General features: G+C 35.1%; 1 protein-coding gene across 1 annotated transcript; it reads right to left on the reverse strand.

Moving 5' to 3' along the window:
* Positions 1–2,638: 2,638 nt before the first annotated feature.
* LOC141712211 (mannitol dehydrogenase-like) lies at positions 2,639–4,863 on the reverse strand. Its single transcript, XM_074515057.1, has 5 exons — positions 4,703–4,863; positions 4,485–4,598; positions 3,381–3,894; positions 3,140–3,293; positions 2,639–3,052 (listed from the first exon to the last, which is right to left on the reverse strand). Exons 1-5 carry the CDS (start codon positions 4,798–4,800, stop codon positions 2,835–2,837), a joined length of 1,098 nt encoding a protein of 365 aa, XP_074371158.1. The 5' UTR covers positions 4,801–4,863; the 3' UTR covers positions 2,639–2,834.
* Between the last annotated feature and the right edge of the window lie 21,668 nt (positions 4,864–26,531).

Consider the following 26,531-nt stretch of genomic DNA (forward strand, 5'->3'; position numbering starts at 1 on the left):
CAATTATATATAGTCAATCTATTAAAAATAACGTAAAATAGGTGTTGTCGATAATACCAACATCATTTAACTTAAGAGGGATAAAAAATCACTTTTATAAATGCTAAGATTAAATCACAGAGGCACATAGTGATTTTATCATTTACCAAGATATCATATAAAGATTTCGAAATATTACTTATTTGAAGCATGCATAATGTGTAATACACTCTAATATGTGAGCAAGACAACTTAATACAAGTGACATAGTGTGTGCGCATAAGACTTCTCTTTCAAACCATAATATATAAAATTTTGACTATCTTAAAAATTTCATAGCAAATATAAACATAAATCAGCCACTTAAGTGACATGGCCATGAGTGTTAATTCATGTCAATGAATCGCTTGAAGAGAGCTATTTTAAAAAATTCAGAAAAAATTCATGGCTATGAATTTATATTCATGCCCATGAATTTCTGCTGTAATTAAAGTTGGATGATTATACTTGTATGTATACTACTCCTGAAATTATCATAAAAAATCATACATGTGGAGTAAAAATAATGCATATCTATGATGATCTACCAGGAGCATATCTACGAGCACAAGCATGTCCTCATCCACGTCCAAATTGCTTACTTGGCTCAAGATCATTACTGGTAACAACATTCATTTCAGGGAATCGTGTTGAACCAGTTGGACGGGCTTGATTATTTTTCATCGATAGTTCATTATTTTGCTCAGCAAGAAGTAAGACTAATATAAGCTCAGAATATTTCTGAAACTCTTTTTCACAATACTGCTGCAGGAGCATATTATTGGCATGGAATGTGGAGTAAGTTTTCTCCAACATAACCAAATATTCGGTTTTCAATCGCTTTTGCTTTTTTTCTTGCTCAGAGGTTTTGTTCCCTTCTTTAATTGTGTCAGTAAGGCCCATAGCGCTAAGATGGATTTCCGCATCCAAAATCCATGTCAAGTAATTTTTTTCGGTGATATCAAGTGCGTTGAACTCAAGTTTTGTAAGATTCAACATTTCTTATATTATTATAATAAACATAATAAAAAATTCATGGCCATGAATTTATATTCATACCCATGAATTTCTGTTGTATCTCAAGTTGATTACCTTTCACGTGCATGGTTCGTTAACACTTTTATAATAAGCACATTCAGACAATATTTAAAAAATGCAAAGAAAACACATATGCATTAAAATTTAAAAACGCATGACAATATAACATGATGATGGTACATTGAATTCAATCTACTGTATATGTGGTGTCTAGTACATTGCACTCATTTTCACCTTTATAATTTATCTCACCCCACTCCAAAAAAATATAGTTTCCTAGTATATTAAAATAAGGAATGTGGGAACCATTAAAGCAAATAAGGATGAAACATATTGATCCAATATCTCAAATTAAATATCGTGCAAAATGGCTAATTATGATAAAGTCAAATCTGATCAGTTTCAAAGAATACCAATTTACTCTATGAAGATGATTTTATCTGACAAAGTATAAAACACGAAAAAATGTAGAAAATTCTGGGACCTTTCCAGAATGGTAAGACTCGTTAAAAACGAACAAGTAACGAATTCTGAAAATAAATATTTGTGGAATGTAAAATCAGAATCGGCTCTTTATTATGATAGTATTTTGATATTTAAGACATCGAAATCACAGTATATGGTAATGGAATGTAAAGATAAAAGGTGGATATCGAAAAAATATTTCCAGAATGGTATGACTCATAATATTTGAACAAATATTTAATTTACTATTAATTTTAGAAGTTACCGTATATCACCCTGAATCACACAATTAGATTACACAAAATGCAGATTTTGACATACTTATAAGAAGATTTTGGAAAAACACAAAGAAGAAATATTGTAGATAATCAAAAAACCTTTACAACGAGTATACGCTCAATAAATTCCGATGGATAATGAATCAGATACAAAATATACAAGAATCAGACACATAATAAACATATTAAGATAATCTTATTGCAAGCGAAACGAAGTAAACTAAAAATAGTGTACTTACCTCATGGACAAACTGAAATAATAATTTTTTTTTTGTAGAATCCTTCTTCTTGGATTTTCAACACTTATTTACACTTTGATGATCTCCTTTCAACATTCAATAAAACTGATCTCCTTATTTTATAAACAAATCGTGTTGATAACATGTTGGAAATATATTATGATAACTATATAATAGATTTGTGAGAAAGAGAGAGATCAAGAAGAGAATATTGTATTGATTCAAGTGTATACTCAAGCCTAACTTTGGCACCTATTTAGATGTTACAAGATATATAAAAGGACAAAGTGCATGAGTTATATGAACTAGAAAGCCGAGAGTTATAAAATAGAGATTCAAAGAGTTTTATTTTATAAAGGTATAAGGACATGTATTATAACAACCAACACATATCCAATTTTTACCACTTAACACTTTTTTTATCTCTTCATTTTTTATTCTTTTTGGCTTTCTTATATTTTCAATACGTTTATAAATTCATAATTATTCTAATTTTTAATCTAGTAAATTTAATTGTTGTAAAAATTTTATGTGATTCAAATTCATAATCATTTTTTATTTACAGATAAAATTTTGAATTATATTTTATATTCTGAAACGTAAGGTAAGATTAGCCCCCTTCAAAATAATTTACGCATATCCGGTACACAAATAAACACGCTAATTAAAACGAATCAAAATAGGTTTAAGCTAGCCGAAACAGGCTCCTACATCTTTCGACTAAATGGAGCATTTGTAGTCAATCCCTCTAGAGTATATGTAGTCAATTCAAAGTTCAAACACCCCGGTGGTGTCTCTAGGCCCCCAAACTTTCTTCGGTCCTCATCGTATTTGCAATGTCGATGACAAATCTGTATCGAACATCTGACTTCACAAGTCTCTCCATTGCGGTGTTCACATAGTCCATAGGAATAACTTCAACATCAGCTGTTATGTTGTGCTTTGCTGCAAAATCAAGCATTTCTTGTGTTTCCTTTATCCCACCATTAATAGTGCCTCCAAGAAGCTTTCTCCCTGTAAAATGTGACTCACATTTAGTATAACAATGTAATGACAGGACAACATTTATAAAATCATTGATTAGCAAGGTGAAATGCTCACCCTTAAGCAAAGAGAACACTGGCAGCTCAAAGGGCTTTTCAGGTGCACCAACCATGACAAGCTTTCCATTAGGCTTTAATAGATCAAACAGTGGAGCAAGAGGGTGATTCACAGGTACAGTATCGATAATTCCATCAAGTGAGCTCCTGGCGCCCTAAATGATTTCAATGAATGATAATTAGTAATCAAATCTTTCAATCAAATTTCAACTCAAATGCAAGCTTTAAATCTTAGTGCACACCTTCATTTGTTCCTGGTCACTATTTAACAAGAAAGAATCAGCACCGAGTTTTTCCAATGCTTCCTTCCTTTTGCTTTCAGAAATATCTATTACCGTAACCTGTGCACCAAAAGCTTTTGCCATCTTCACAGCTACATGGCCTAGCCCACCTAAGCCTACAACACCAATCTTAGTACCAGGCTTGTCGAGTCCATAGTATTTCAAGGGACTATAAGTTGTGATCCCGGCACACAATAGAGGAGCACCAGAATCGAGTGGCAAATTCTTTGGCCAACGAAGAATGAAATGCTCGTCTGCAACCATAGTATCAGAATACCCTCCGTGTGTCATGGTTCCATCAAAATATATAGAACCATAGGTATCTATTATATTTTCACAGTGACTCTCCCTGTTGTCGCAGCAACTTTCACATGAACGACAAGATCCAACTAAGCACCCAATTCCAACATTATCTCCGACCTTGACTTTTTCCACTTTGCTCCCAACTTCAGTTACCACACCAACAATTTCGTGCCTGTATCAATAATTACTAGTCAATAAACATCGATTCAAGTAAATGGGATCATACAATTTTTGCAGGATTAGTATTTAATTCTCATTCGTTCTGACAAAAGCATTAGTTGTCAAAACAAAGTAGCGGAAGGACTAGCCGCACCTAAATTCTCTTCATTGCCATTCATCAGATACCATTCAAAGAATGACATTATAAACAATTAGCATTTGAGCACCACTAATCTAATTATGCATAACTACCGGCCGAGCTTTAATTAGGCTAAAGGGGCCATAGCCAAAGACAAAGAACATATAGGCGTTTTAAACAAAATGTCAATTGATAATCGATTTGAACAGGTTGCATCTAATCTAAAAGTATTACTAAAGAACAAAATGGTTAAAAGCCAAAAGCCAAAATACAAGGGCTAACATGCTTAAAATGATTTAGATTTAGATTCCGATTTAGACTCCGCTAACAAGGCTACAAAATACAACATGCAAGTGCTCGTATAAACATCTTAGTCCTGTATCAGAATCAGAAGCATGTCCATTACAAAGAGACATGTAAACATATATTATGTTTATACAGAGAGATAATGTAGAAGCACATACCCAGGAACGATAGGATAGGTGGTGAAGCCCCAATTATTATGGATCATGTGATGATCAGAATGACATACTCCAGAAAACAAAACTTTGAGCCTCACATCCTTCTCACCTGTTGCCCTGCGACATTCATAATTACAAACAACAACATTAATACGTAATGATCAAGATCAAACATAAATATATATCGAAAAGCCAAAATATCAAGATCAAAGATATTTTACCTTCTGGAAAACTTAAAAGGAGAAAGGAGACCAGTAGTGTCCCTTGCAGCCCAGCCAAAAGCCTTGACAGGGTGCTCAATTTCTGATGATTTCGCCATTGCCAAATAAAGATTCGAGATTGTTTTATGGAAAAGGAGAGAGATTGGTTTTTGATGTGTTAAAGAGATGGGTTTGACAGGGTATATATAGTGAGGGTGATGCAACCGGTTAGGTAATAGGAACTAACATTAATCATACCAAACATATAAAAACAGATAACGCTGACTCATCACACCGTAATCCAAACATAACACTGACTCAGTACACGCTCATCGTGACTCAGCATGTAATATATATCTCAAACCAGACAAAAATATATCTCGTACGGGAAACAGGCTGTAAGTCGGTGGATCAAATTTAGGTGATCCGACTAAGATATTGAATTTCTAATATTAAATGTTTTAGTTCCTATTAAACAAATCTTGTGTTAAATAGGTGCTAGAGAAGGGGATCATTTATCATCAAACCGCATAAAATTTTCGTACCGCACCACGTTTACTTATTTAGTTTAACTAGTTTATGAAGTCATGTTTTAAAGGTCTTCTAAAAAATATATTTCGTTTTTTTCTGTAATTTTTATTGATCTTCGTCATCATGTAATTATGAAAAATAAATATAATAAATTAAGAAAGTTAAAAACTGTTCTGTCGTTAAACATTTTTATTCCAATGAGAATACATCTTCTAAAAAATGAACAATTAAAAAAATATTGGCATAAATTAAAAAGTTACCAATTAAAAAGAATTCTTACAACTTATAATTTTGAATTTAATAGCAAAGATAATAAATATTTAGAATTCAATTCTGTTTATAATTTGTTTATTTGAACTAATCAGAAAAATAATAATATTTAGAAGTTAATCCTATTTAAAATTTATTAAAACATATTTTATCTTTTTCTCAACTAACTTAAATCATAATTTCCTATTTAAATTTGAAGTTCAAACCTACTATACAAAAAAGTATATTCATTCGAAGTAATATGAAAGATAATAAATATTTTAAAAACAATCATATTTAAAATTTGTTTATACATATTTTATCATTTTCTCAACTGACTTAAATCGTAAACCCCTATTTAAATTTCAAGTTTAAACTTATTATATGAAGGAGTGTTAGGTCACACACACACTGTAGAGGGGGTGAATACAGTGTATAGTACACTCAAATCGAACTTTAAGAACTTAAGTAACAGAAAACAAACTTTATTGAAACAATAAACTCTGTTACAGTATGAAATTGTTACCTCTCAGTAATGAACAAATATCACGAGAGCTGCTAGGGTTACAATGAATAATCTTTTCTAATAATGATAACACTTATAGTGTAAACCCTATGTCTGTGTTTATATACTACACAGTTACAAGATAATCGCTAATTGATATGGAATATAATTCTGCTTCCTAAAATATATCAATCAGATATCTTTTCTTCCAAGTATTCCATTCTTCACGGAATTCCTTCTTCATGCATATCTCTTCTTATGTTTATCTCGATCTTCTTTCCTTTAATCAGCTACTGTCCTTATCTGATTGTCCTTCAGCACTTAAGTTCTGATATCTATCTTCTGATGATTATCTCCTGATAATATAAGTACTGATATCCTTAAGTCCTGACTTCCAGTATAAGTACTGATCAACAGTTAAGTACTGATTTATCCTGTTCACGTAAGATCTGAAAGCTAAACATAAAACATATTAGCCATGACATTATCAAATATATCTAACAATATCCCCCAACTTGTAAATTAACAAAATATACAAGTTTAACAGATATTTGATGATGTCAAAAACATTAAGTACAAATGCATGAGAAATAGACTAGATAACTACAACTTATAGTCCTTAAAGTTTTTACCAATTTCAACTTCTGATAACAACTTCAATCTGTATAAATATCAGAATTTAAGCAGTTGTAGATCTTCGACTTGGCTTCTTCATTTTCTGATCTCTCTGATGTCAGGAGTTGTTCTGAGATAGTTCTTCAACAAACATTTCTCAGCATATCTTAGTTCATCAATCATTCTCCTTTTAACACCTTTAAGCTCTGCAGTATCTTCACCAGTTTGAAAGATTGCAGCTCTGAGATCATTAATCTTTGCTTTTCTTAACTCCTGATCTAGTCTTATGACATAAGCTTTGTCTGACATAAGCTTTGTCTGACTCAAGATTGAATTTAAGTCCCTTAATACCAAGATACGTTCTGATCTGTGCAGTATTAGGCTTCATATCAACAATATCACCATTGTGATCTCTGTACTTTGGAACATATATGCTGTCAGACTTAACAGAATAAAGCCTTTTCTGTCTCTGAATCTGTTCTTTTAAGTAGTTTGCAGCAGTCTCTGTTATTCTGTCATCCACTTGAAGTAAGAAAAGTACATGCTCCAATTCTTCAAAATACTTCAAAGGAATGGTATTTTGTCTTATATGATAAACCCTACCATCTGTCATGAAATACAACATGATGTATTCTTTCAAGTAGGTATGGTAAACCATCTGTACAGATTCCAGTTGATTCAATCTCTCAGGAGTTGCTCCAATACCTGGTTCACTCAAGGAAGTTGGATCATTGGCAGTGTTGTGTACTCTTCTTTCATCAGCACTTCCCAATCCAGTTTTATCTCTAGCTTCCTTTCCAGTAACTACTCTTGCTTCAAAACCACTTGCAGTAGTCTTCAAAGATTGAGTCTGTTTTGCTTTAGTGAATTCTGGTAGGAGTGTCTTTGATCTATTTTCTGATATCAAGTTAACTTGAGCACTGTCAGAGGTTACTTGCTTCTTCTGAATATCAGAACTTACAATTTCTAGACTCTGAACAACTTGAGCCATGTCAGAGGTTGTTTTAAGAACTTTTCTTGTAGTCAGAGCAAGATCATCTTTCCCATCAGTAATTTCTTCTTCCTTAGGAGGTACATAAGGCTTGATAGGTTCACCAACCTTTTCTTTACCCTTGGATCTTGGATCTATCTGTGGTTGTGATCTAGCCAAAGTTGCTTCAGTATGTGTCCTTTCTTTGATCACAATGCCTTTAGGTTTTGGAAGTAACTTTTTACCAGAAGCTTCAGATTTAGATGTGACTTTCTCTGATTTAAGTCTGGCTTCTTCTTCCTTTAAACTTTCCAAGTCCATCCCTGGATTTTCTTGAAGAAATAACTGTCTTGACATTTCCTCATCAAGATCTAGAAGTTCATCAGAACTTATCCTTTTACCAGCAGCAGAACTTATTCTTTTCCCAGTATCAGAACTTGTTCTGTGACTAGCTTGTCTTGATGTAAACCTTCTACCTTGACTATGACCACTACCCATTCCAGAGGTTCCTTGGTCATCTTTTCCATCATCCTTTCCTTGCAGTGTCTTGTTGGTTGTGTATTTGGACTTAATTACCTTCTCCCCCTTTTTGGCATCAGCAGGTAATAAAAGAGAGATAAGTAGTTCCACTGAGGTCTGGATTTCAGTAAGTTACGATTGCTGAGAAGCTTGATTTGTCAGAATTTGATCAATCTGAGCTTGTTGTTTCTCTTGAGTTTTCTCAATATAAGCAATCCTGTCAATGGTAGGTTGAAAGAACTTTTTCTTATCAATTTTCCAAATTTGTTCCTGTTTGATAAAGTTCTCCTGAATCTTGTGTAGCTCTGCATGAGTATCGGAATGAAGACCTTGTAGATGTTTAGTACTCAATGCAGTGACTCTAAGCTGGGTTTTAAAATCATCAGAATTTAACATTTCATCAGCTTTAGTCAAGTGCTCAGCAAGATGTAAAGCATTTGGAACACATGAAACTGAGTTCCATTCCTTAGTCCACTCCTGACCTGCAGGAGTTTCACTCCAAGGCACTGGTACATCCCTGATAACAAACTCCTTTACCAGTTCAGACTTAGGAAGAGTCGGTGGAGGAGTATGTCCTGAAGGACCTGCTTCATCAGCATCTACAGTTGTAGCAGCTTCACCAGTATCTCCAACATTTGCAGCATCAGAACTTAAAGAATCAGTATCTTCTGATAAGACAAAAGTGTGAGTAGCAATGGAGGCTTCAACATCCTCTAATTGCTGATCTGATACTAAGTTCTGATCAACAGCCATATCCTGATACTCACCTAAAATCTGATCATCAGCATCTTGATGCAGAGAATGTGTTGTTGATAACTCTGGAGTTTGAACAGCATCAGTAACAGGTGTTGTGGAAGGATTATTTGTTGTTGGAGCTTCTAAGAAAAGTATTGCAGGCACAACCAGGTTCTGAATATCAATTTCAGCACTTGTGCCTGGATCAACAAGAGACACAGATGGTGAGTTAGCCTTGTCAGATACAGCTTCCTGAGATGGAGTTGATGGAGAAGAAGTGACTGGAGCAAATTCCTTGCCTTGTGAGATCAGAGATTCCTGATCCCCTTCCTTAGCTGCTTCCTCCTCATCATCTGAAACTGGCCTTTGTGCCCTCTGTTTCTTGTACTTCCTTGTTGATTTGGATTCCTTGGGAGTTTCAGGAACTATCATACGTCTAAGCCTCTTGAGAAGCCTAGAACCCCCAATTTCAGAACCCTTCTGAGAAGTTGCTTTCTCAGCTTCAACCACCACAGGTTCTGAAGAAGGAATCTGTTCCTCAGAATCTGATTCATCTCTCAAAGTAAATCTCCTCCTCTTTTGAGGTGTTTGAAGAACAGTCTTTGTTCTCTTTGGCTTAGAGGATGTAGGCTTCACAGTAGGTGCTGAAGAAGAAGGTTGAGCAGTCTGTGAAGTGGAGAGATAGGATTGGAGATAAGTTCTGAGGGTAGGTTGAGTAGAATGAGAGGTAGGTACTGAGGTTGATGGATTTTGGGTGGTTGGAGGTGGTTGGACATCAGAGTAAACAGATCTATAGGTATCAGGATCAGCATTTACCAGGATCTGTTTTACAGACTTAGGAATCTGTAATGGTCTAACCATTTTCTTCTTAGTATCAGCATTTACCAGATCATTAAAGTACCTTTTTGCAACCTTAAAAGGCGGGGTTTGAGTGCTGACTAAATGAGGTTCATCAGTACAGTAAGTGTAAATAAGTTGACAGAATCTAGCAAAATAAACAACATCTCGATCCTCTGTCATCCTATCCCCAATAAAACCAATTATTCCAGTTGCAAAATCAAAATGAGTTTGATGGATAATAGCATACCCTATGTGCTGACTCAGAATTGGGATAGCATCAAAATTTGAACATTTGTTCCCAAAGGCTTTGGTGATGCAATCAAAGAAGAAACTCCATTCTCTTCTGATATTAGCCCGTTTCAACTGTCCAAGTTTCGTCAGACTCTTTTCATATCCCAATTCAGCCATTAACTCCTGAAGGGCTGAGTCCTCTGGAACTGAGAAAGTACAATCCTCTGGAAGATGTAAAGCCCTGCGTACTGTACCAAGAGTGACTACAAAAGATGAATCACCCACTTGGAAGATAATACTGGGAGTTCCACGGTTACCACCATCATCAAAAATGCCAGTCCTCCAGAACCTCAGAACTTGTTGACTTGAAAATAATTCAGGCTGAGTTAAGGCGTACCCAACCTCACTATGTGCAAGAAGATCTTGCACAAAGTGCAATTTAGATGGAGCTTCAGCATGATCAAGAATTGCAGCATAGTTGTTTGGAAAAAACTTTGCTCCATCAATGATTAAATCCTTTGGTGCCATGTGAAAAAATTGAGAATTAAGTATGCCTGATAGGTGTTTGATATAATGTCTATATGAAAATAACGGAAAAAGTAAAGTGAAGGAGAGTAAAAGTAAGAAGAGAGATAAAAGATGAAGAAATTAAAAAGATTACAGAAATCTTCTCTCTGCTGTACTTATACAAAAAAATATTACCGTTGGACACCTGTCAGACATGCAATAATAACGGATAGTTACTGGGCTCGAGAAAACAGGAATGATTACTTACCCAGTTGCCTTGTTTCAAGGAAAAACCGTTCCATTAATCAAGAGAAACAGTTTTAATTCAAAATTTAAACCGTTAGCACTGATTGAATTATTTTTCACTGCAACATTAATATTCTGAAAATAAATCATGTTAAAAATGACCGAGATGATTTCGATGAATAAGTGCTGACAAGGAATCAGAACTTAAATAAAAACAAAATTTAAATGGTCATCAGAATATCAATCAGGATTTATCAACAGAAGATAAAATAACTCAGAGACAAAATCTTGAAGTAAAAACAATTTTCATTAATATATCAAGTCAATACATTTATGAAATGGAAATTACATGAATACAAGATTTTCCCTAAGCTTCTAATCCTAATGTCAACAGCTTTAGTCCTAGCTAAGAAGCCTGACAAAGCTGATGATGAAGAAGAACAGGAAGAAGACGAGATTAAGTCATCTTCCTCTTCCTATCTTCGACGAACAAGATGGCGAGTCGTATGATTCGCTCTTGCTGACGGATAGCTTCCCGCCTTTCCTCCTCCAATCGCTCCAGATGGCGATGGTAATCCATATAGAAGAATAGGAGGTGAGTTAGCACCTCCTGTGGGACAGAATCCCAGATCTCCTCAGGAATGGCTGTTACATGCCACTCCTGCTGCCAGTCGGCACAACTTAGCTCCATTGTGAAGGTTTGGTTGTTCAAAAACATGTTGTATCGAACCATTGTGTTTTTGATAGAAGAAGGAGGATAAGTGTGTGAGAAGAATGTGATGGAAAGACTGATGTGAAGTGGTTGCTTATATAGGCAGGAGAATGCCAAGAGACGCAAAGATATTTAATGCTGACAGGTAGAATTAATTCTACCTCGTCTCCCTAGACTTTGAAAAAGAATAACAGTCATTGGAAAGAGGAATCATGGTCTAGACCGCACAAGACACAAGAAACAGTGGACTGTTCAAGGACAAATACCATTAATCCTAATCATAGTGACTATTACTCTTCCACTTCAACATATTCTAGTTCGAACTGAGAATGTTACCAAATTTTATTCACAGATAAGTCAAGTAAAGGATTAGACTGAGAAATCAGAACTTAGACCTATACCAGAACTTAACAGTCATCAGAACATAATTTCTTCACTCGAAAAAGGAATGCCCATCTTAGTAAATATTCATACAAGTTCTGAGTTATAGACGTCAGAACTTAATCATTAAAACGTGTAACTGAGAACTTGTCCTCAGAATTTTTGCAATAATGACAATGACTGTTTATCTAAAATAACATAGACCACCACAGAAATTTTCATCATTCAGATGGAGTGATTAGTGTGTGCATTAAGCTAAAAACAGACAAAGAGTAAAGTCTGATTCACTTCAGTACATCTTAGAAATAAGGCATAACTAAAATTTTGCTAAAGATCTGTCATTGTCTTGAAACCTATTGAAGAATGAGTTTATGCTTGAGTCCACCTCAACTGTTTTGTGCTAATTTTATGCATCTTTTGAAATTCTATTTTACAGTGGCTTCTCAGTGTAAGTGAGTCACGACTGTTTATCAGAATTTATGCTATTTTCAGAGTATTTCTCCAGTAATCATAGAGTGTGAAAAGTCACTAAGAAAATATTTTGCTTTTCTGATGCATATTTACTTAATACCAGCAATGCACTTGGGTCGTCCCTTCCACATTTTTACTCTAGATCTCAAAGGAGTATCTGATTTTAATCTTTGATCTTTTTGCTTTTTCTTTTGATAAGAGAGGTCTATCTGCACTTAGTACATTCAGCAGTTTTACTAGTATCAGAACTTAACAGATGAGTAGCATTATTCTAATTTGTGACTTAGTAATAAGATATACAAAGTGAACTTAACTAAGCTCAGTTATCAGAATTTGCTAGTGTCATAAGATTTCCACTGAAATAATTACTTCTTCCATGGAATCATTTGTTTATTGAAGACTACTAGGTCAGTATCTAGCACAGTTATCCTCATAGGATTGAATAGGTACTAGAACAGACATATCACTTATCAGAGTTTAGAAACATATATCAGACAACAGTCAGTACTTAAAGACATTTATCAATTAAGCACAGAATACACAATGAGATTAATTCTATAAATACTGAGCATAAAGTCTGATAACACAGAACAAGTCTAAGCAGATTTAGAGAAAGAACCTGAAACCATTCCAAGTTTGTAATAACCCCAATTTTTGAGAAATTTTGAAACCCTTATGAATAGTGTTTTTGCTGAACGAGAAAACTTTTCATGCCACACTATGTAGGGGTTCTGATATGGATATTCTGAGATTTTATTAGTACTTTATATGGGATATAAGTGTATGTAAAGATCGTCAGAATCCAATTCCGAACACTTTGATTTTTTCCCGGAAATCCACAAGATACGGAGAGAATTGAGTATAAGGTAACAGGATAAAAAGGATTTAAATTAAAGGATTATAATAGAGGATCATAAAAAGGAATATAATGTATTAAGAAAGGTTAAGGGAACCTAAGTAATAAGATCCCGGGTATGATCCTTCAAACGATAAACGAGAACGAAAGTTAAGCGAACCGTATAACAGATCAGCGGTCATTAGGCAAATGATTAGGAAGTTAATCAAAGGGATTAATGGGAATGATGTCATCCAACCAATAGAAAGAAGACAAGGAAGGAAGGATGACATCATGAGGATGAGGTAAGCATGACATGGGAAGGAAGGAGGTGTGGTTGAATAAGAACCACACAAATTCAAGGGCAAGGTAGTAATTTGCTAAATCAAATACAAATCAAGTCAACCAAGCCAAGTAAAAATCATTTCCAAAAAAAAAAAATCAAAACAACCAAGGCATGAGTTCATCTTGCTCACGGCTTTTTAGCATTTTCAAGGCATAGATTTTTCAAAATCAAAGATCAAAGCTTCCTAAATTGGTAAGAAAATTCCCTAATCAGCTTCATGCTTAGTTATGGCTATATCATGAGTTTAAGCCATTAATTCTTTCTCTAACTTCTTCATTTAATCAAGGAAGAAGACAATGAATAGTGTTTTCAAGTTTTTAACTTGAACTTTTTCTTATTTTTCTTGAAGATCCAAGCTTTCCTAAGGCTTCTCAAAGCTTCTTAAGGCTTCCTAGCTCCACCCACCACTTCAAGGAAGGTATACCATTTCCAAACCCTAGGTTCATATATATTATAAGGTGATTTTGAGTAGTGGGTTGATATTGTATCTTGTTGTTATGATTTAGAGTTTGAGATTTGGTATGGTAGTGAATGGAATGGTAATTATTGTGGTTTTGATTTAAAAGAACTTAAGAATGATTAAAGTTAAGTTTAAGCATGAGTATGAAAGATTAAATTGAATTGGTTGGGGTGGTTATGATGTGATAAGGATGGAGGATGGTTGTATGTTGGATTTGAGGTTGATTTGGGTTGATTGTGGATGGTTTAAAAATTGGAAATCGCGTAAACATAGCCGTCGTAACGTCCGATTTTCTTTGGACTGTTTTTGTGCATAGCATTAGGACCCGAGAACCCCCTGCTAGATTATGACCACTGCCATGATTAGATAGCTCATGTTACGAGCTTCGTTTTGATATGTAGTTCGTTCGATTCCGATTTACGGTTTAGGAGAAACGACCGTTTCAAGTAACGGCGTTTCGCGAACGAAACTTTTTCCCTCGCCTTACTTTGGAATGTAGGTTAAAGACCAAAAAGGGTTAATTAATGTGTGAAACATTTATGGTAAGTGTGTTAGGCAGTTGGTAAGACATTCGCGAAAGAATCGTTTTAAAACTCGTAAAGGTTAAATTATTAAAAATGGTGGAGCCGAGGGTACCCGAGTGACTTAAGCAAATCGGTGAGCGCAAAACAAGCGTTAGAGTCTAAGTTAGTTAAAGCATAGATTTACAAGTGATTTTGGTTTAATTCCAACTTACTTGTTGTTTATAGGTTATCAGACTCGTCCCGAGCCTTTCTCACCCCCAAGTCGCTCAGGCAAGTATTCTATCCGTTATACTGTTGTTGTGATGAATACACTTGTATATGCATTATCTTGCGATAGATGCATGTTGGTTATTTAGCAAATTCTTGCGATATATTGTAGCATGTGATATGGTATATATGCATGCCTATTTCATATTCTTGAAATATATATCTGTTGGTTCAGTTGATAATACCTATGCTAGAGGATAGCGGTAACTTGCATATACCCTTAGTATAGGGACCCAAAAGGTGAACATATTTCTAAACCGGGAGTCGAGGATCCCGAGTAGATTTCATATATATATGGATATGGATATATATATATATATATTTATACATATATATGGTCATAGTTTTCAAAACTATTAATCGAATAAGGTTTATTCGATAACTTTAAACTTTATTTATTATTGAATATTATTTCGAATATTATTCGAGGACTTATGACTCCTTTTACATTATTTATTGAATATTATTTCGATTATTATTCGAGGACTTATGACTCTTTTATATTATTTATTGAATATTATTTGAATATTCATTTGAGGATGTATGACTCCTTTATTTTATTTAATGAATATTATTTATAATATTCATTCGAGGTATTATGACTCAGCTTATTTTATTTATTGAATATTATTTGAATATTCATTTGAGGATCTATGACTCCGATTATTTGCTGAGGTATATTCTTTATTTTATTAAAGAATAAGGTATAAATAATCAAACTTATTTTCGATTATTCAAATAAAGATAATACTTTCATATAAGTATATCTTTGGTTATTTAATACTCGTTTCAAGTATAAATTTTAATACTTCTACTTCAATTATTTTGATAAAGATTATTCTTTATGGGAATATTATTTAATTAATAATATTCAGATATTTTCTAATATTCTGGGGACTGATTTACTTCATTAAATCAGCCTTACTCCAAACACTCTTTAAAGTGTTTTCGAGTCTTCAAAATGATTTTTAAAAAGTCAGAGCGGATCCCAAAACTCATTTTTATATTTAAGATCTTCCTTTTTAAAGGGGATTTGAATACTCGCTCAAAACCTGGGGAATCCGGCTCTGTGGTGTATTTTATATTCGCAACAAGGTTGCAGATTTGGTAAATGAATTGATTACTTGCCCAATGTTCGGGAAGTAAGCCCATCTAATTGAGTCGGCATAAGCGACAGGCCGGGGTACGGTCTAATATTGTGTAAGTGGCTGGGTGGCAGTCCATCAACGCGTGAGGGGCCGGGGTACGGTCGAGCGCGAGGTCTTAATTATGACCAGGGTGATGACCGGTGAGGAATTCATCCATCTACAGTAGAAAAGGTTACTTATTGGTATCTGTGCCTGATCAGCAAGATATCGGGTTTATGCCAAAATTCTTTTCCTTTCCAAAATTCATTGGATGTTTCAAACTCTGTTCATACTTTACATAACAGAGGTTCCAGGAAATGTTTTAGAGATATATATATATGTCGATATATATATATCGGGACTAAATAAAGTATCTCGTAACTTTATTTCATTCAATAATATTTCAAAGATTGAATCTATTCAAATCTTGTCTTGTAGTCTCATCTATGTGATGAACTTTTGAAACTGATTATAACTTGAACGGTGGTAGTTCAAGTAGTATTGGGAAAGATATAAGTATATTGGGGTATTTGGTAACCTCATCTTTTAAACTTATATCTAATTAATAATTGTCTTATGAATGACAAAGATTTTCAGAAAAACGTTGAGACAAGGTTAGATATATGAGATCACCTTGCAACGATATTTTTATACAGTTATACACTGGGATTTTGTGTATATTATGCATGGAAGAGGACTTCCAATATTTTGAAAAGTATATATGTATATATACTGAATATTTTGCGACTTCATCGCATTAAGATATCAAACTTGGTTCATTTCTTTTGACCAAGACTTTCATGAGTACTATGAGAAGGCTCATATACTAGTAAGTATATACTAGTAATTATCTTACACACGATAAAAGATTCTAGTAAGTATCCATTTAGATACTTATATTATTGTTATCACTATATATTATCTTGCGAGCTGTAAGGCTCACTCTTGCTTTATTTCTTCATCACACAACAACAGTTAGGAAAGATGGCCAGACTCCAGCAGACCCAGCGCGAGCGCGTGGGAAGCGTCCCGCGTCTTCCCGATGGTGTTGTGGCTGCTATAGCTGCAGAGGTAGATCTATTGGTAGATCAGGCATTCTATTTTTTGAGAATCAATTATGTATAATTATAACTTGTGGCAGATAATGGCAATTAACTGTAAATTTATCAAGTAATCGTTTTGGGTTGTAATAACTTTTAATTGTGGATTCAAAGACTTGTACTTATTTAAATTTCATCTCTGAGACTATAACGGGTTGTGGTGTGTGTTAGTGTGGGGTCGCAGCATAAGGTTGTTTATTATTAATTAAGTAAAGTGTTATTGTGGAAAGAAAGACCGTGACGACCCGGATCCCCGACCCCGGATCTGGGGGTGTTAGAGAAATGGTATCAGAGCTAAGCGTTATAAACCTCAGAGATGATGGGACGTTAAGATAATAAGTTAACTAAGATAATAAGAACTCTTGCCAAGTTCATAGTCGGGCTACCTAACGTAGCACTGACAGTTAAAACCCTTATGGGAACCCTTATAAATGTAGCGATAGAAGCGTAGTTCGTTATCGTATATGGTAGCGGGACTCCGAACCCTGAGGTTGAGGAGCAACATCGTGATGATATTTTATTACTAATTGGAGATCGGATTGTGGATCCGATAGAGTGTCCTAATGTAGGACCGGATGATGTTGATATTGAGGATGTTGTCCTAGTAGGGATAGTTGTTGAGGAGGACCCCATGCAGGATCCTGACAGGATTGGATAAAGGACCACTGATGAATTGATGACCATGGTTTGGTCGACTACCAGAGGTAGGATTGGCCGGTCACTACCGGAGGTTCGTTCAAGTTGTAAAGATAGTAGCCCCTTTAACGCGGCTTACTCGTAAGACTGAGAAGTTCGAATGGACAGAGAAATGCGAGAACAGCTTTCAAGAACTGAAGCAGAGGTTGGTGATGGCCCTTATGCTGGCGTTGCCGGATGGAAAAAGAGATTTTGTGAAGTATAGTGACGCTTCGCACAAGGGCTTAGGGTGCGTGCTTATGCAGCACGGTAAGGTAATCGCGTACATGTCAAGACAATTAAGGTAATATGAAATTCGATATCCCCGCTCATGAGCTTAGGCTCGTGGCAATAGTTTTACCCTAAGGATTGGAGGCACTACTTGTATGGAGAGAAGTGCAAGAATTACCTAAGCCATAAGTGCTCTAGTACATTCTTACGTAGAAAGAGCTCAACATACGCCAGAGGAGGCGGTTAGAGCTAATCAAGAATTATGATTGGGAGATTCTTTATCATTCGGGGAAAGCCAATATGGTGGCTGATGCCCTTAGTAAAAGGAGAGACTAAGATGATAATGTCTTTTGGAGAGTTTATAAGAGATTTTGAGAAAATGGAAATAGTAGTGAAGGTAACCGGAGCCGGTACCGAAAAGCTGTTTAAGATTGCAATACAGCCCGAATTATTGGAAAAGATCATATTGTGCCAGAAAAAGTTATGAATGAAGGCAGGGAGCCAACAATTAGATAAAAGATTAATATCGAGAAAGATGATAAGGGAATAATGAGGTATTCCTATAGAATTTGGGTTCCAAAAGTTCAAGAGCGTAAGGATGAGAACTTAGATGAGAGCCATAGTTTGAGGAATAAGATTTAGAGCAAACCCTGAACGTGATAGTCAGGGAGGTCGCCATCAAGATAGAAGGAACCCATAACATGATGAAGTGGAAAATGAGGATTTTAAATTAAAAGATGACCCCAATTATGGGGAGTAGGATGAAACATTTCATACTAAGGAAACAGAAAGTCGAGTAAGGAAAGGAGACCCGAGACGGTACTCCTATACGGCAATTCATGGACCTGTCTAAAAAGAACTTAGACTATTATCCCCAACCACCACCCTGAGGAGACAGTGCGGTGAGAAATTCTTTCAGGACCTTTAAATCGCTAAGCTCTCAGAGTTCCAAGGAACAAGCTGACCCAGTCGAGGCAAGAGCCTGGCTAAAGGAAATATAGGAATCATTTGAGATTCTAAATGATTGACGAATCACAAAAGACTGTTTTTATCACTTACCCTCCTAAGAGAGAGACCACCCGATGGTGAAAGGCCAAGGAAGGCACGGAGCAAGAGATTATAATAAACTAATTTAAGTTCAGTCAATTGTTTTCAGGAAAGTACTTCCCAAGGTTATGGAGATAGTGTAAAAGCTTTAGAGCCAGAACAAAGGCAGACGAGTATGATGAATTATGGATCTAAGTTGTAAAAGTTATCAAGATTTGTTCTGAAGACACGAATCCAGAATGACGGGATGTTTGAAATCAATGCTTATGTTGTGTTGGTTCATGAAATAACGATAAGAGAAAGGAATATAAAGGCAAGAGAGTTTGAGGAATGATAAGGGAGTTGGGTATGAGGAAACCCTAAAGACTCGTAGAAATAGAAATAGAAAAGTAGGTAATCATCCGGATGAGAGTGATTCACCATGAGTTAAAATTGATGGTTGAGGGCATAAGAGATACATATATTTTATCCCCCGTAAGTTGGGAAGATTCGAGGAAACCTTGAGATAATTCGAAGGATAAATAAGGAGACGCGGATAGACTGAGGAGACCAGAAAGTAAGAAATTAGGAAAAATTGGATGAAGGAAGTGACCTTCAATAATGTGAAATGTAAGACCGGTGGCTCGATACCCAGAAAGGGAGATGCAAGGTATGAGAGGTATCCCAACATTGAGATGACTGTTGAGATAAACAACAAAAGTAAATAAGGGATTATTAAGAAGAAGTTCACGTTGAACATGACCAATATCTTCCAGAACCTCCATGTTATCATTACCAAATCAGGAAAGAAAAGCGGATGACCATTGTTATCTTTTGGAGGCCATATGGATTGACCTCAATTTGAATAAGGATGCTATTATGAAGTTAGGTATAGACTATCGAGGTGGGAATGATTGAATAAGATACCCCTATCAGGGATATATGACTTTATTTATCCATGGAAGGATGCTTGTACCTTTTTAAAGGTGGAATTAAGGATAGAACATCGGTAACTTAAAACGAATCCTAGGGGAATGCATAAAGGTTGGAATTTCACCCTTAATAGGGACAATATGAGTTTTGACAGTATGAATTGGAAAGGGTTAAGGTAACAACAACCTTTAAGAATCAGTGGAGAAATTTTGCAGAAGTATATAGACAATGGTTCTACTATTAGTAAATGGTATTGTGATATGCCCTGTATCTAGGGAATACAGGAGGAACGATTGAAGGATAACCTTAGAGGTTTTACAAGGAGAAAGGTAATATTCAAAATTTTCAAGAATAGAAATGTTGATAAAGGAAATATGACGTAATTATAATGTTGCCAAGTGGAGCACGTGTTAAACCACGAGAAAGTATGGATCGAACCAGTAATGGTCGAAATTATTCAGGGCAATTAGGACTTAAGATAAAAGATGTTCTAAGTATGATTGAGAGTCAGTCTTGACAGTGATTAGCCTCTAAAGACTGAGGCAATAACTTATGGAAAAATGGTGATATTTTTTTTCCCATCTGATTTTAAGGAAAACATCTTCACTCAAGCAGTGATCGGAAATAAGGTAGAAAATTTATTTGGAGGTGGTTAAAATGACATTGACTGTAAGGAAATTTTACTATCAGGAAAGGCCAAAGAGGTGGCCGACACTTTAAGGGTAAGAGGATAATTATAGGCGCGTGTGCCAAAAGAATACAGTGATGATGGTTAAAAATGTGAAGGTTGAATTATGGTTTGGAAGATTGACATTCCTTCTGATGACTGTGCAATACCCAACCGTAATAGTAGTTGGTAAAGGTTTAATTCGTGTAATCGCCATGAACGGGCTATCTATCTTAGAAGGTCCTATCTTGGGATAAGCCAGGACCATGTTTCCAAAAGGACTAGACGAACCTTTGAGTTAAGTCTTCTATTTAAGGCATATGATTAAGAATGGTATTAACCTGCTATCGTTGCTTTGATTGAAACTCTTCTGCAATTTTATCTGCTTCATGTCATGTATGTATGTCAGGATCAGGAGTGTTCTTCATGAATCAGAAATGGTGATTATGTTACCTCCTTAGAAGAATTAGATACGAGATGTATGGACTCCGTATGGTTAGCTATTAAGACTTCATGGAAAATGAATGACTACAGTAGGTCAGTGGTGGACCATAGTAAGGCAGCAATGATTCTGCGAGTAGTGAGCTGATTACAACCATGAGAGTTGTATTGGAATGGGTGTTGAGATTGAGTACCCCTAATCGGGTCGTGGTAGTGTATAAGTTATCATTGATAGACTAATTAAGTAGAGTATCTACCTAGTGAATAATTATTCTTTCTTATCAATAGAGAGTCGTATTATTATACGAGGAAGGTTGCGGTGCAAGCATAGAATTCAAGTAACGATGATGTCTAGAATGAGATCCCAGATTCGATTTTCGATGTCGAAGGAGTTTCAAAGGTAATTGTGTATAAGCTCGAGGAAGAGCATGGGTCCATAGAATGATGGACGGGATAGCGAAAATATTTAGGCACGTGAAATGCGATGCTATAATACTTGATGTTGATATAAATACATATATGTTTTGTTCTTCTATGACAAACCTCTATAGTTCAGAGGTAGATTCCAAGCCAGATATTTTATGGCAATAAAATTTTTTATGAATATACAATTCTCTTCAGTTCGTTCTTTTCTCTTCTTTTCATTTCATGTAAGCTGAGAAGAACAACCCTTCCAGAAGGGGAGGTATTGCCGAATGACTATCTATCTGTGTGATAGAAGCCGAGTAGGATACCAGCTATTGTTTAATTGCTTGTCAAGTACTAAAGGCTGGCCACCTTCTGTACTAACTATGTGATATAACAAGTGTTCATGATCATAGTGATCTCTCAACAAATTTCTTTACTTCTATTTGATTGATCAAATTTTGGAAAATAGAAGCAACTGAAAAAGGAGTAATAAAGTGGTGGTAGTATGCGGAATGGGAACACATTCGTGATACTAAGGTTGACGTGGTTATTAAAAGGTTATAGAACGCTAACGAGCAAAAGTATAACTAGTATAATATTAGGAACGGAAGGTAGTAGCGACTACGAACTGGAAAAGAATAGGTATTGAGAAGCAAAAGTTCTAATGATAAAAGCTATAATGAGAGTCTGTGCAATAGACTTGAAAGAATTTGGAATGATCACTTAATTCGGATTGAGTTATCTTACGACAATAGATCATATGTCATTATCGAGATGTCGCCTTATGAGATCCTTGAGGGAAGATAATGTCGATCTCCCTTATGTTAAGATGAAGTTGTAGAGCGCAAGATGCTCGGACCCGCAGTAGTCCAAAGGACCAAGGATATGATAGATCTAATCAGAGGACGGCTGGTAGTAGCCCAAGATGGACATGATAAGTGTGTTGATTTGACACGAAAGGATAAAGAGTATGAAATAGGAGACCTAGTAATGTTATAGGTATCCCTTGGAAAGGATTGATGAGGTTTGGAAAGAAAGGAAAGCTAAGTCTACAATTTGTTGGACCCTTGGATATATTAAGACGTTTGGGAAGTTAGCATATGAGCTAGCCCTAGCCCCGAACCTGTAGCAAGTTCGTAACGTGTTTCACGTATCAATGTTAAGGAAGTGAAATTCAGATGCCAGATAAATAGAGGCATATGAGCGCATAGATATGTAACCCGACGTAACCTATATGGAGCAACCAGGAAGGGTTATAGAGTGAAAAGGGAACAAGTGCTTTGGAGAAGGGTTATCAAACTATTCAGAGTTTGATGGAAGAACCACAATGTGGGAAAATTTACTTGAGAGTTAGAAAATGTAATGCTAAGAAAGTATCCCCATTGTTTTCTATCTGATTCCGGGACGGAATCCTTTTAAGGAGGGGAGACTGTAATAACCCCAATTTTTGAGAAATTTTGAAACCCTTATGAATAGTGTTTTTGCTGAACGAGAAAACTTTTCATGCCACACTATGTAGGGGTTCTGATATGGATATTCTGAGATTTTATTAGTACTTTATATGGGATATAAGTGTATGTAAAGATCGTCAGAATCCAATTCCGAACACTTTGATTTTTTCCCGGAAATCCACAAGATACGGAGAGAATTGAGTATAAGGTAACAGGATAAAAAGGATTTAAATTAAAGGATTATAATAGAGGATCATAAAAAGGAATATAATGTATTAAGAAAGGTTAAGGGAACCTAAGTAATAAGATCCCGGGTATGATCCTTCAAACGATAAACGAGAACGAAAGTTAAGCGAACCGTATAACAGATCAGCGGTCATTAGGCAAATGATTAGGAAGTTAATCAAAGGGATTAATGGGAATGATGTCATCCAACCAATAGAAAGAAGACAAGGAAGGAAGGATGACATCATGAGGATGAGGTAAGCATGACATGGGAAGGAAGGAGGTGTGGTTGAATAAGAACCACACAAATTCAAGGGCAAGGTAGTAATTTGCTAAATCAAATACAAATCAAGTCAACCAAGCCAAGTAAAAATCATTTCCAAAAAAAAAAAAATCAAAACAACCAAGGCATGAGTTCATCTTGCTCACGGCTTTTTAGCATTTTCAAGGCATAGATTTTTCAAAATCAAAGATCAAAGCTTCCTAAATTGGTAAGAAAATTCCCTAATCAGCTTCATGCTTAGTTATGGCTATATCATGAGTTTAAGCCATTAATTCTTTCTCTAACTTCTTCATTTAATCAAGGAAGAAGACAATTAATAGTGTTTTCAAGTTTTTAACTTGAACTTTTTCTTATTTTTCTTGAAGATCCAAGCTTTCCTAAGGCTTCTCAAAGCTTCTTAAGGCTTCCTAGCTCCACCCACCACTTCAAGGAAGGTATACCATTTCCAAACCCTAGGTTCATATATATTATAAGGTGATTTTGAGTAGTGGGTTGATATTGTATCTTGTTGTTATGATTTAGAGTTTGAGATTTGGTATGGTAGTGAATGGAATGGTAATTATTGTGGTTTTGATTTAAAAGAACTTAAGAATGATTAAAGTTAAGTTTAAGCATGAGTATGAAAGATTAAATTGAATTGGTTGGGGTGGTTATGATGTGATAAGGATGGAGGATGGTTGTATGTTGGATTTGAGGTTGATTTGGGTTGATTGTGGATGGTTTAAAAATTGGAAATCGCGTAAACATAGCCGTCGTAACGTCCGATTTTCTTTGGACTGTTTTTGTGCATAGCATTAGGACCCGAGAACCCCCTGCTAGATTATGACCACTGCCATGATTAGATAGCTCATGTTACGAGCTTCGTTTTGATATGTAGTTCGTTCGATTCCGATTTACGGTTTAGGAGAAACGACCGTTTCAAGTAACGGCGTTTCGCGAACGAAACTTTTTCCCTCGCCTTACTTTGGAATGTAGGTTAAAGACCAAAAAGGGTTAATTAATGTGTGAAACATTTATGGTAAGTGTGTTAGGCAGTTGGTAAGACATTCGCGAAAGAATCATTTTAAAACTCGTAAAGGTTAAATTATTAAAAATGGTGGAGCCGAGGGTACCCGAGTGACTTAAGCAAATCGGTGAGCGCAAAACAAGCGTTAGAGTCTAAGTTAGTTAAAGCATAGATTTACAAGTGATTTTGGTTTAATTCCAACTTACTTGTTGTTTATAGGTTATCAGACTCGTCCCGAGCCTTTCTCACCCCCAAGTCGCTCAGGCAAGTATTCTATCCGTTATACTGTTGTTGTGATGAATACACTTGTATATGCATTATCTTGCGATAGATGCATGTTGGTTATTTAGCAAATTCTTGCGATATATTGTAGCATGTGATATGGTATATATGCATGCCTGTTTCATATTCTTGAAATATATATCTGTTGGTTCAGTTGATAATACCTATGCTAGAGGATAGCGGTAACTTGCATATACCCTTAGTATAGGGACCCAAAAGGTGAACATATTTCTAAACCGGGAGTCGAGGATCCCGAGTAGATTTCATATATATATGGATATGGATATATATATATATATTTATACATATATATGGTCATAGTTTTCAAAACTATTAATCGAATAAGGTTTATTCGATAACTTTAAACTTTATTTATTATTGAATATTATTTCGAATATTATTCGAGGACTTATGACTCCTTTTACATTATTTATTGAATATTATTTCGATTATTATTCGAGGACTTATGACTCTTTTATATTATTTATTGAATATTATTTGAATATTCATTTGAGGATGTATGACTCCTTTATTTTATTTAATGAATATTATTTATAATATTCATTCGAGGTATTATGACTCAGCTTATTTTATTTATTGAATATTATTTGAATATTCATTTGAGGATCTATGACTCCGATTATTTGCTGAGGTATATTCTTTATTTTATTAAAGAATAAGGTGTAAATAATCAAACTTATTTTCGATTATTCAAATAAAGATAATACTTTCATATAAGTATATCTTTGGTTATTTAATACTCGTTTCAAGTATAAATTTTAATACTTCTACTTCAATTATTTTGATAAAGATTATTCTTTATGGGAATATTATTTAATTAATAATATTCAGATATTTTCTAATATTCTGGGGACTGATTTACTTCATTAAATCAGCCTTACTCCAAACACTCTTTAAAGTGTTTTCGAGTCTTCAAAATGATTTTTAAAAAGTCAGAGCGGATCCCAAAACTCATTTTTATATTTAAGATCTTCCTTTTTAAAGGGGATTTGAATACTCGCTCAAAACCTGGGGAATCCGGCTCTGTGGTGTATTTTATATTCGCAACAAGGTTGCAGATTTGGTAAATGAATTGATTACTTGCCCAATGTTCGGGAAGTAAGCCCATCTAATTGAGTCGGCATAAGCGACAGGCCGGGGTACGGTCTAATATTGTGTAAGTGGCTGGGTGGCAGTCCATCAACGCGTGAGGGGCCGGGGTACGGTCGAGCGCGAGGTCTTAATTATGACCAGGGTGATGACCGGTGAGGAATTCATCCATCTACAGTAGAAAAGGTTACTTATTGGTATCTGTGCCTGATCAGCAAGATATCGGGTTTATGCCAAAATTCTTTTCCTTTCCAAAATTCATTGGATGTTTCAAACTCTGTTCATACTTTACATAACAGAGGTTCCAGGAAATGTTTTAGAGATATATATATATGTCGATATATATATATCGGGACTAAATAAAGTATCTCGTAACTTTATTTCATTCAATAATATTTCAAAGATTGAATCTATTCAAATCTTGTCTTGTAGTCTCATCTATGTGATGAACTTTTGAAACTGATTATAACTTGAACGGTGGTAGTTCAAGTAGTATTGGGAAAGATATAAGTATATTGGGGTATTTGGTAACCTCATCTTTTAAACTTATATCTAATTAATAATTGTCTTATGAATGACAAAGATTTTCAGAAAAACGTTGAGACAAGGTTAGATATATGAGATCACCTTGCAACGATATTTTTATACAGTTATACACTGGGATTTTGTGTATATTATGCATGGAAGAGGACTTCCAATATTTTGAAAAGTATATATGTATATATACTGAATATTTTGCGACTTCATCGCATTAAGATATCAAACTTGGTTCATTTCTTTTGACCAAGACTTTCATGAGTACTATGAGAAGGCTCATATACTAGTAAGTATATACTAGTAATTATCTTACACACGATAAAAGATTCTAGTAAGTATCCATTTAGATACTTATATTATTGTTATCACTATATATTATCTTGCGAGCTGTAAGGCTCACTCTT

Source organism: Apium graveolens, chromosome 3, assembly GCF_009905375.1.
Source record: "Apium graveolens cultivar Ventura chromosome 3, ASM990537v1, whole genome shotgun sequence".
NCBI lineage: Eukaryota > Viridiplantae > Streptophyta > Magnoliopsida > Apiales > Apiaceae > Apium > Apium graveolens.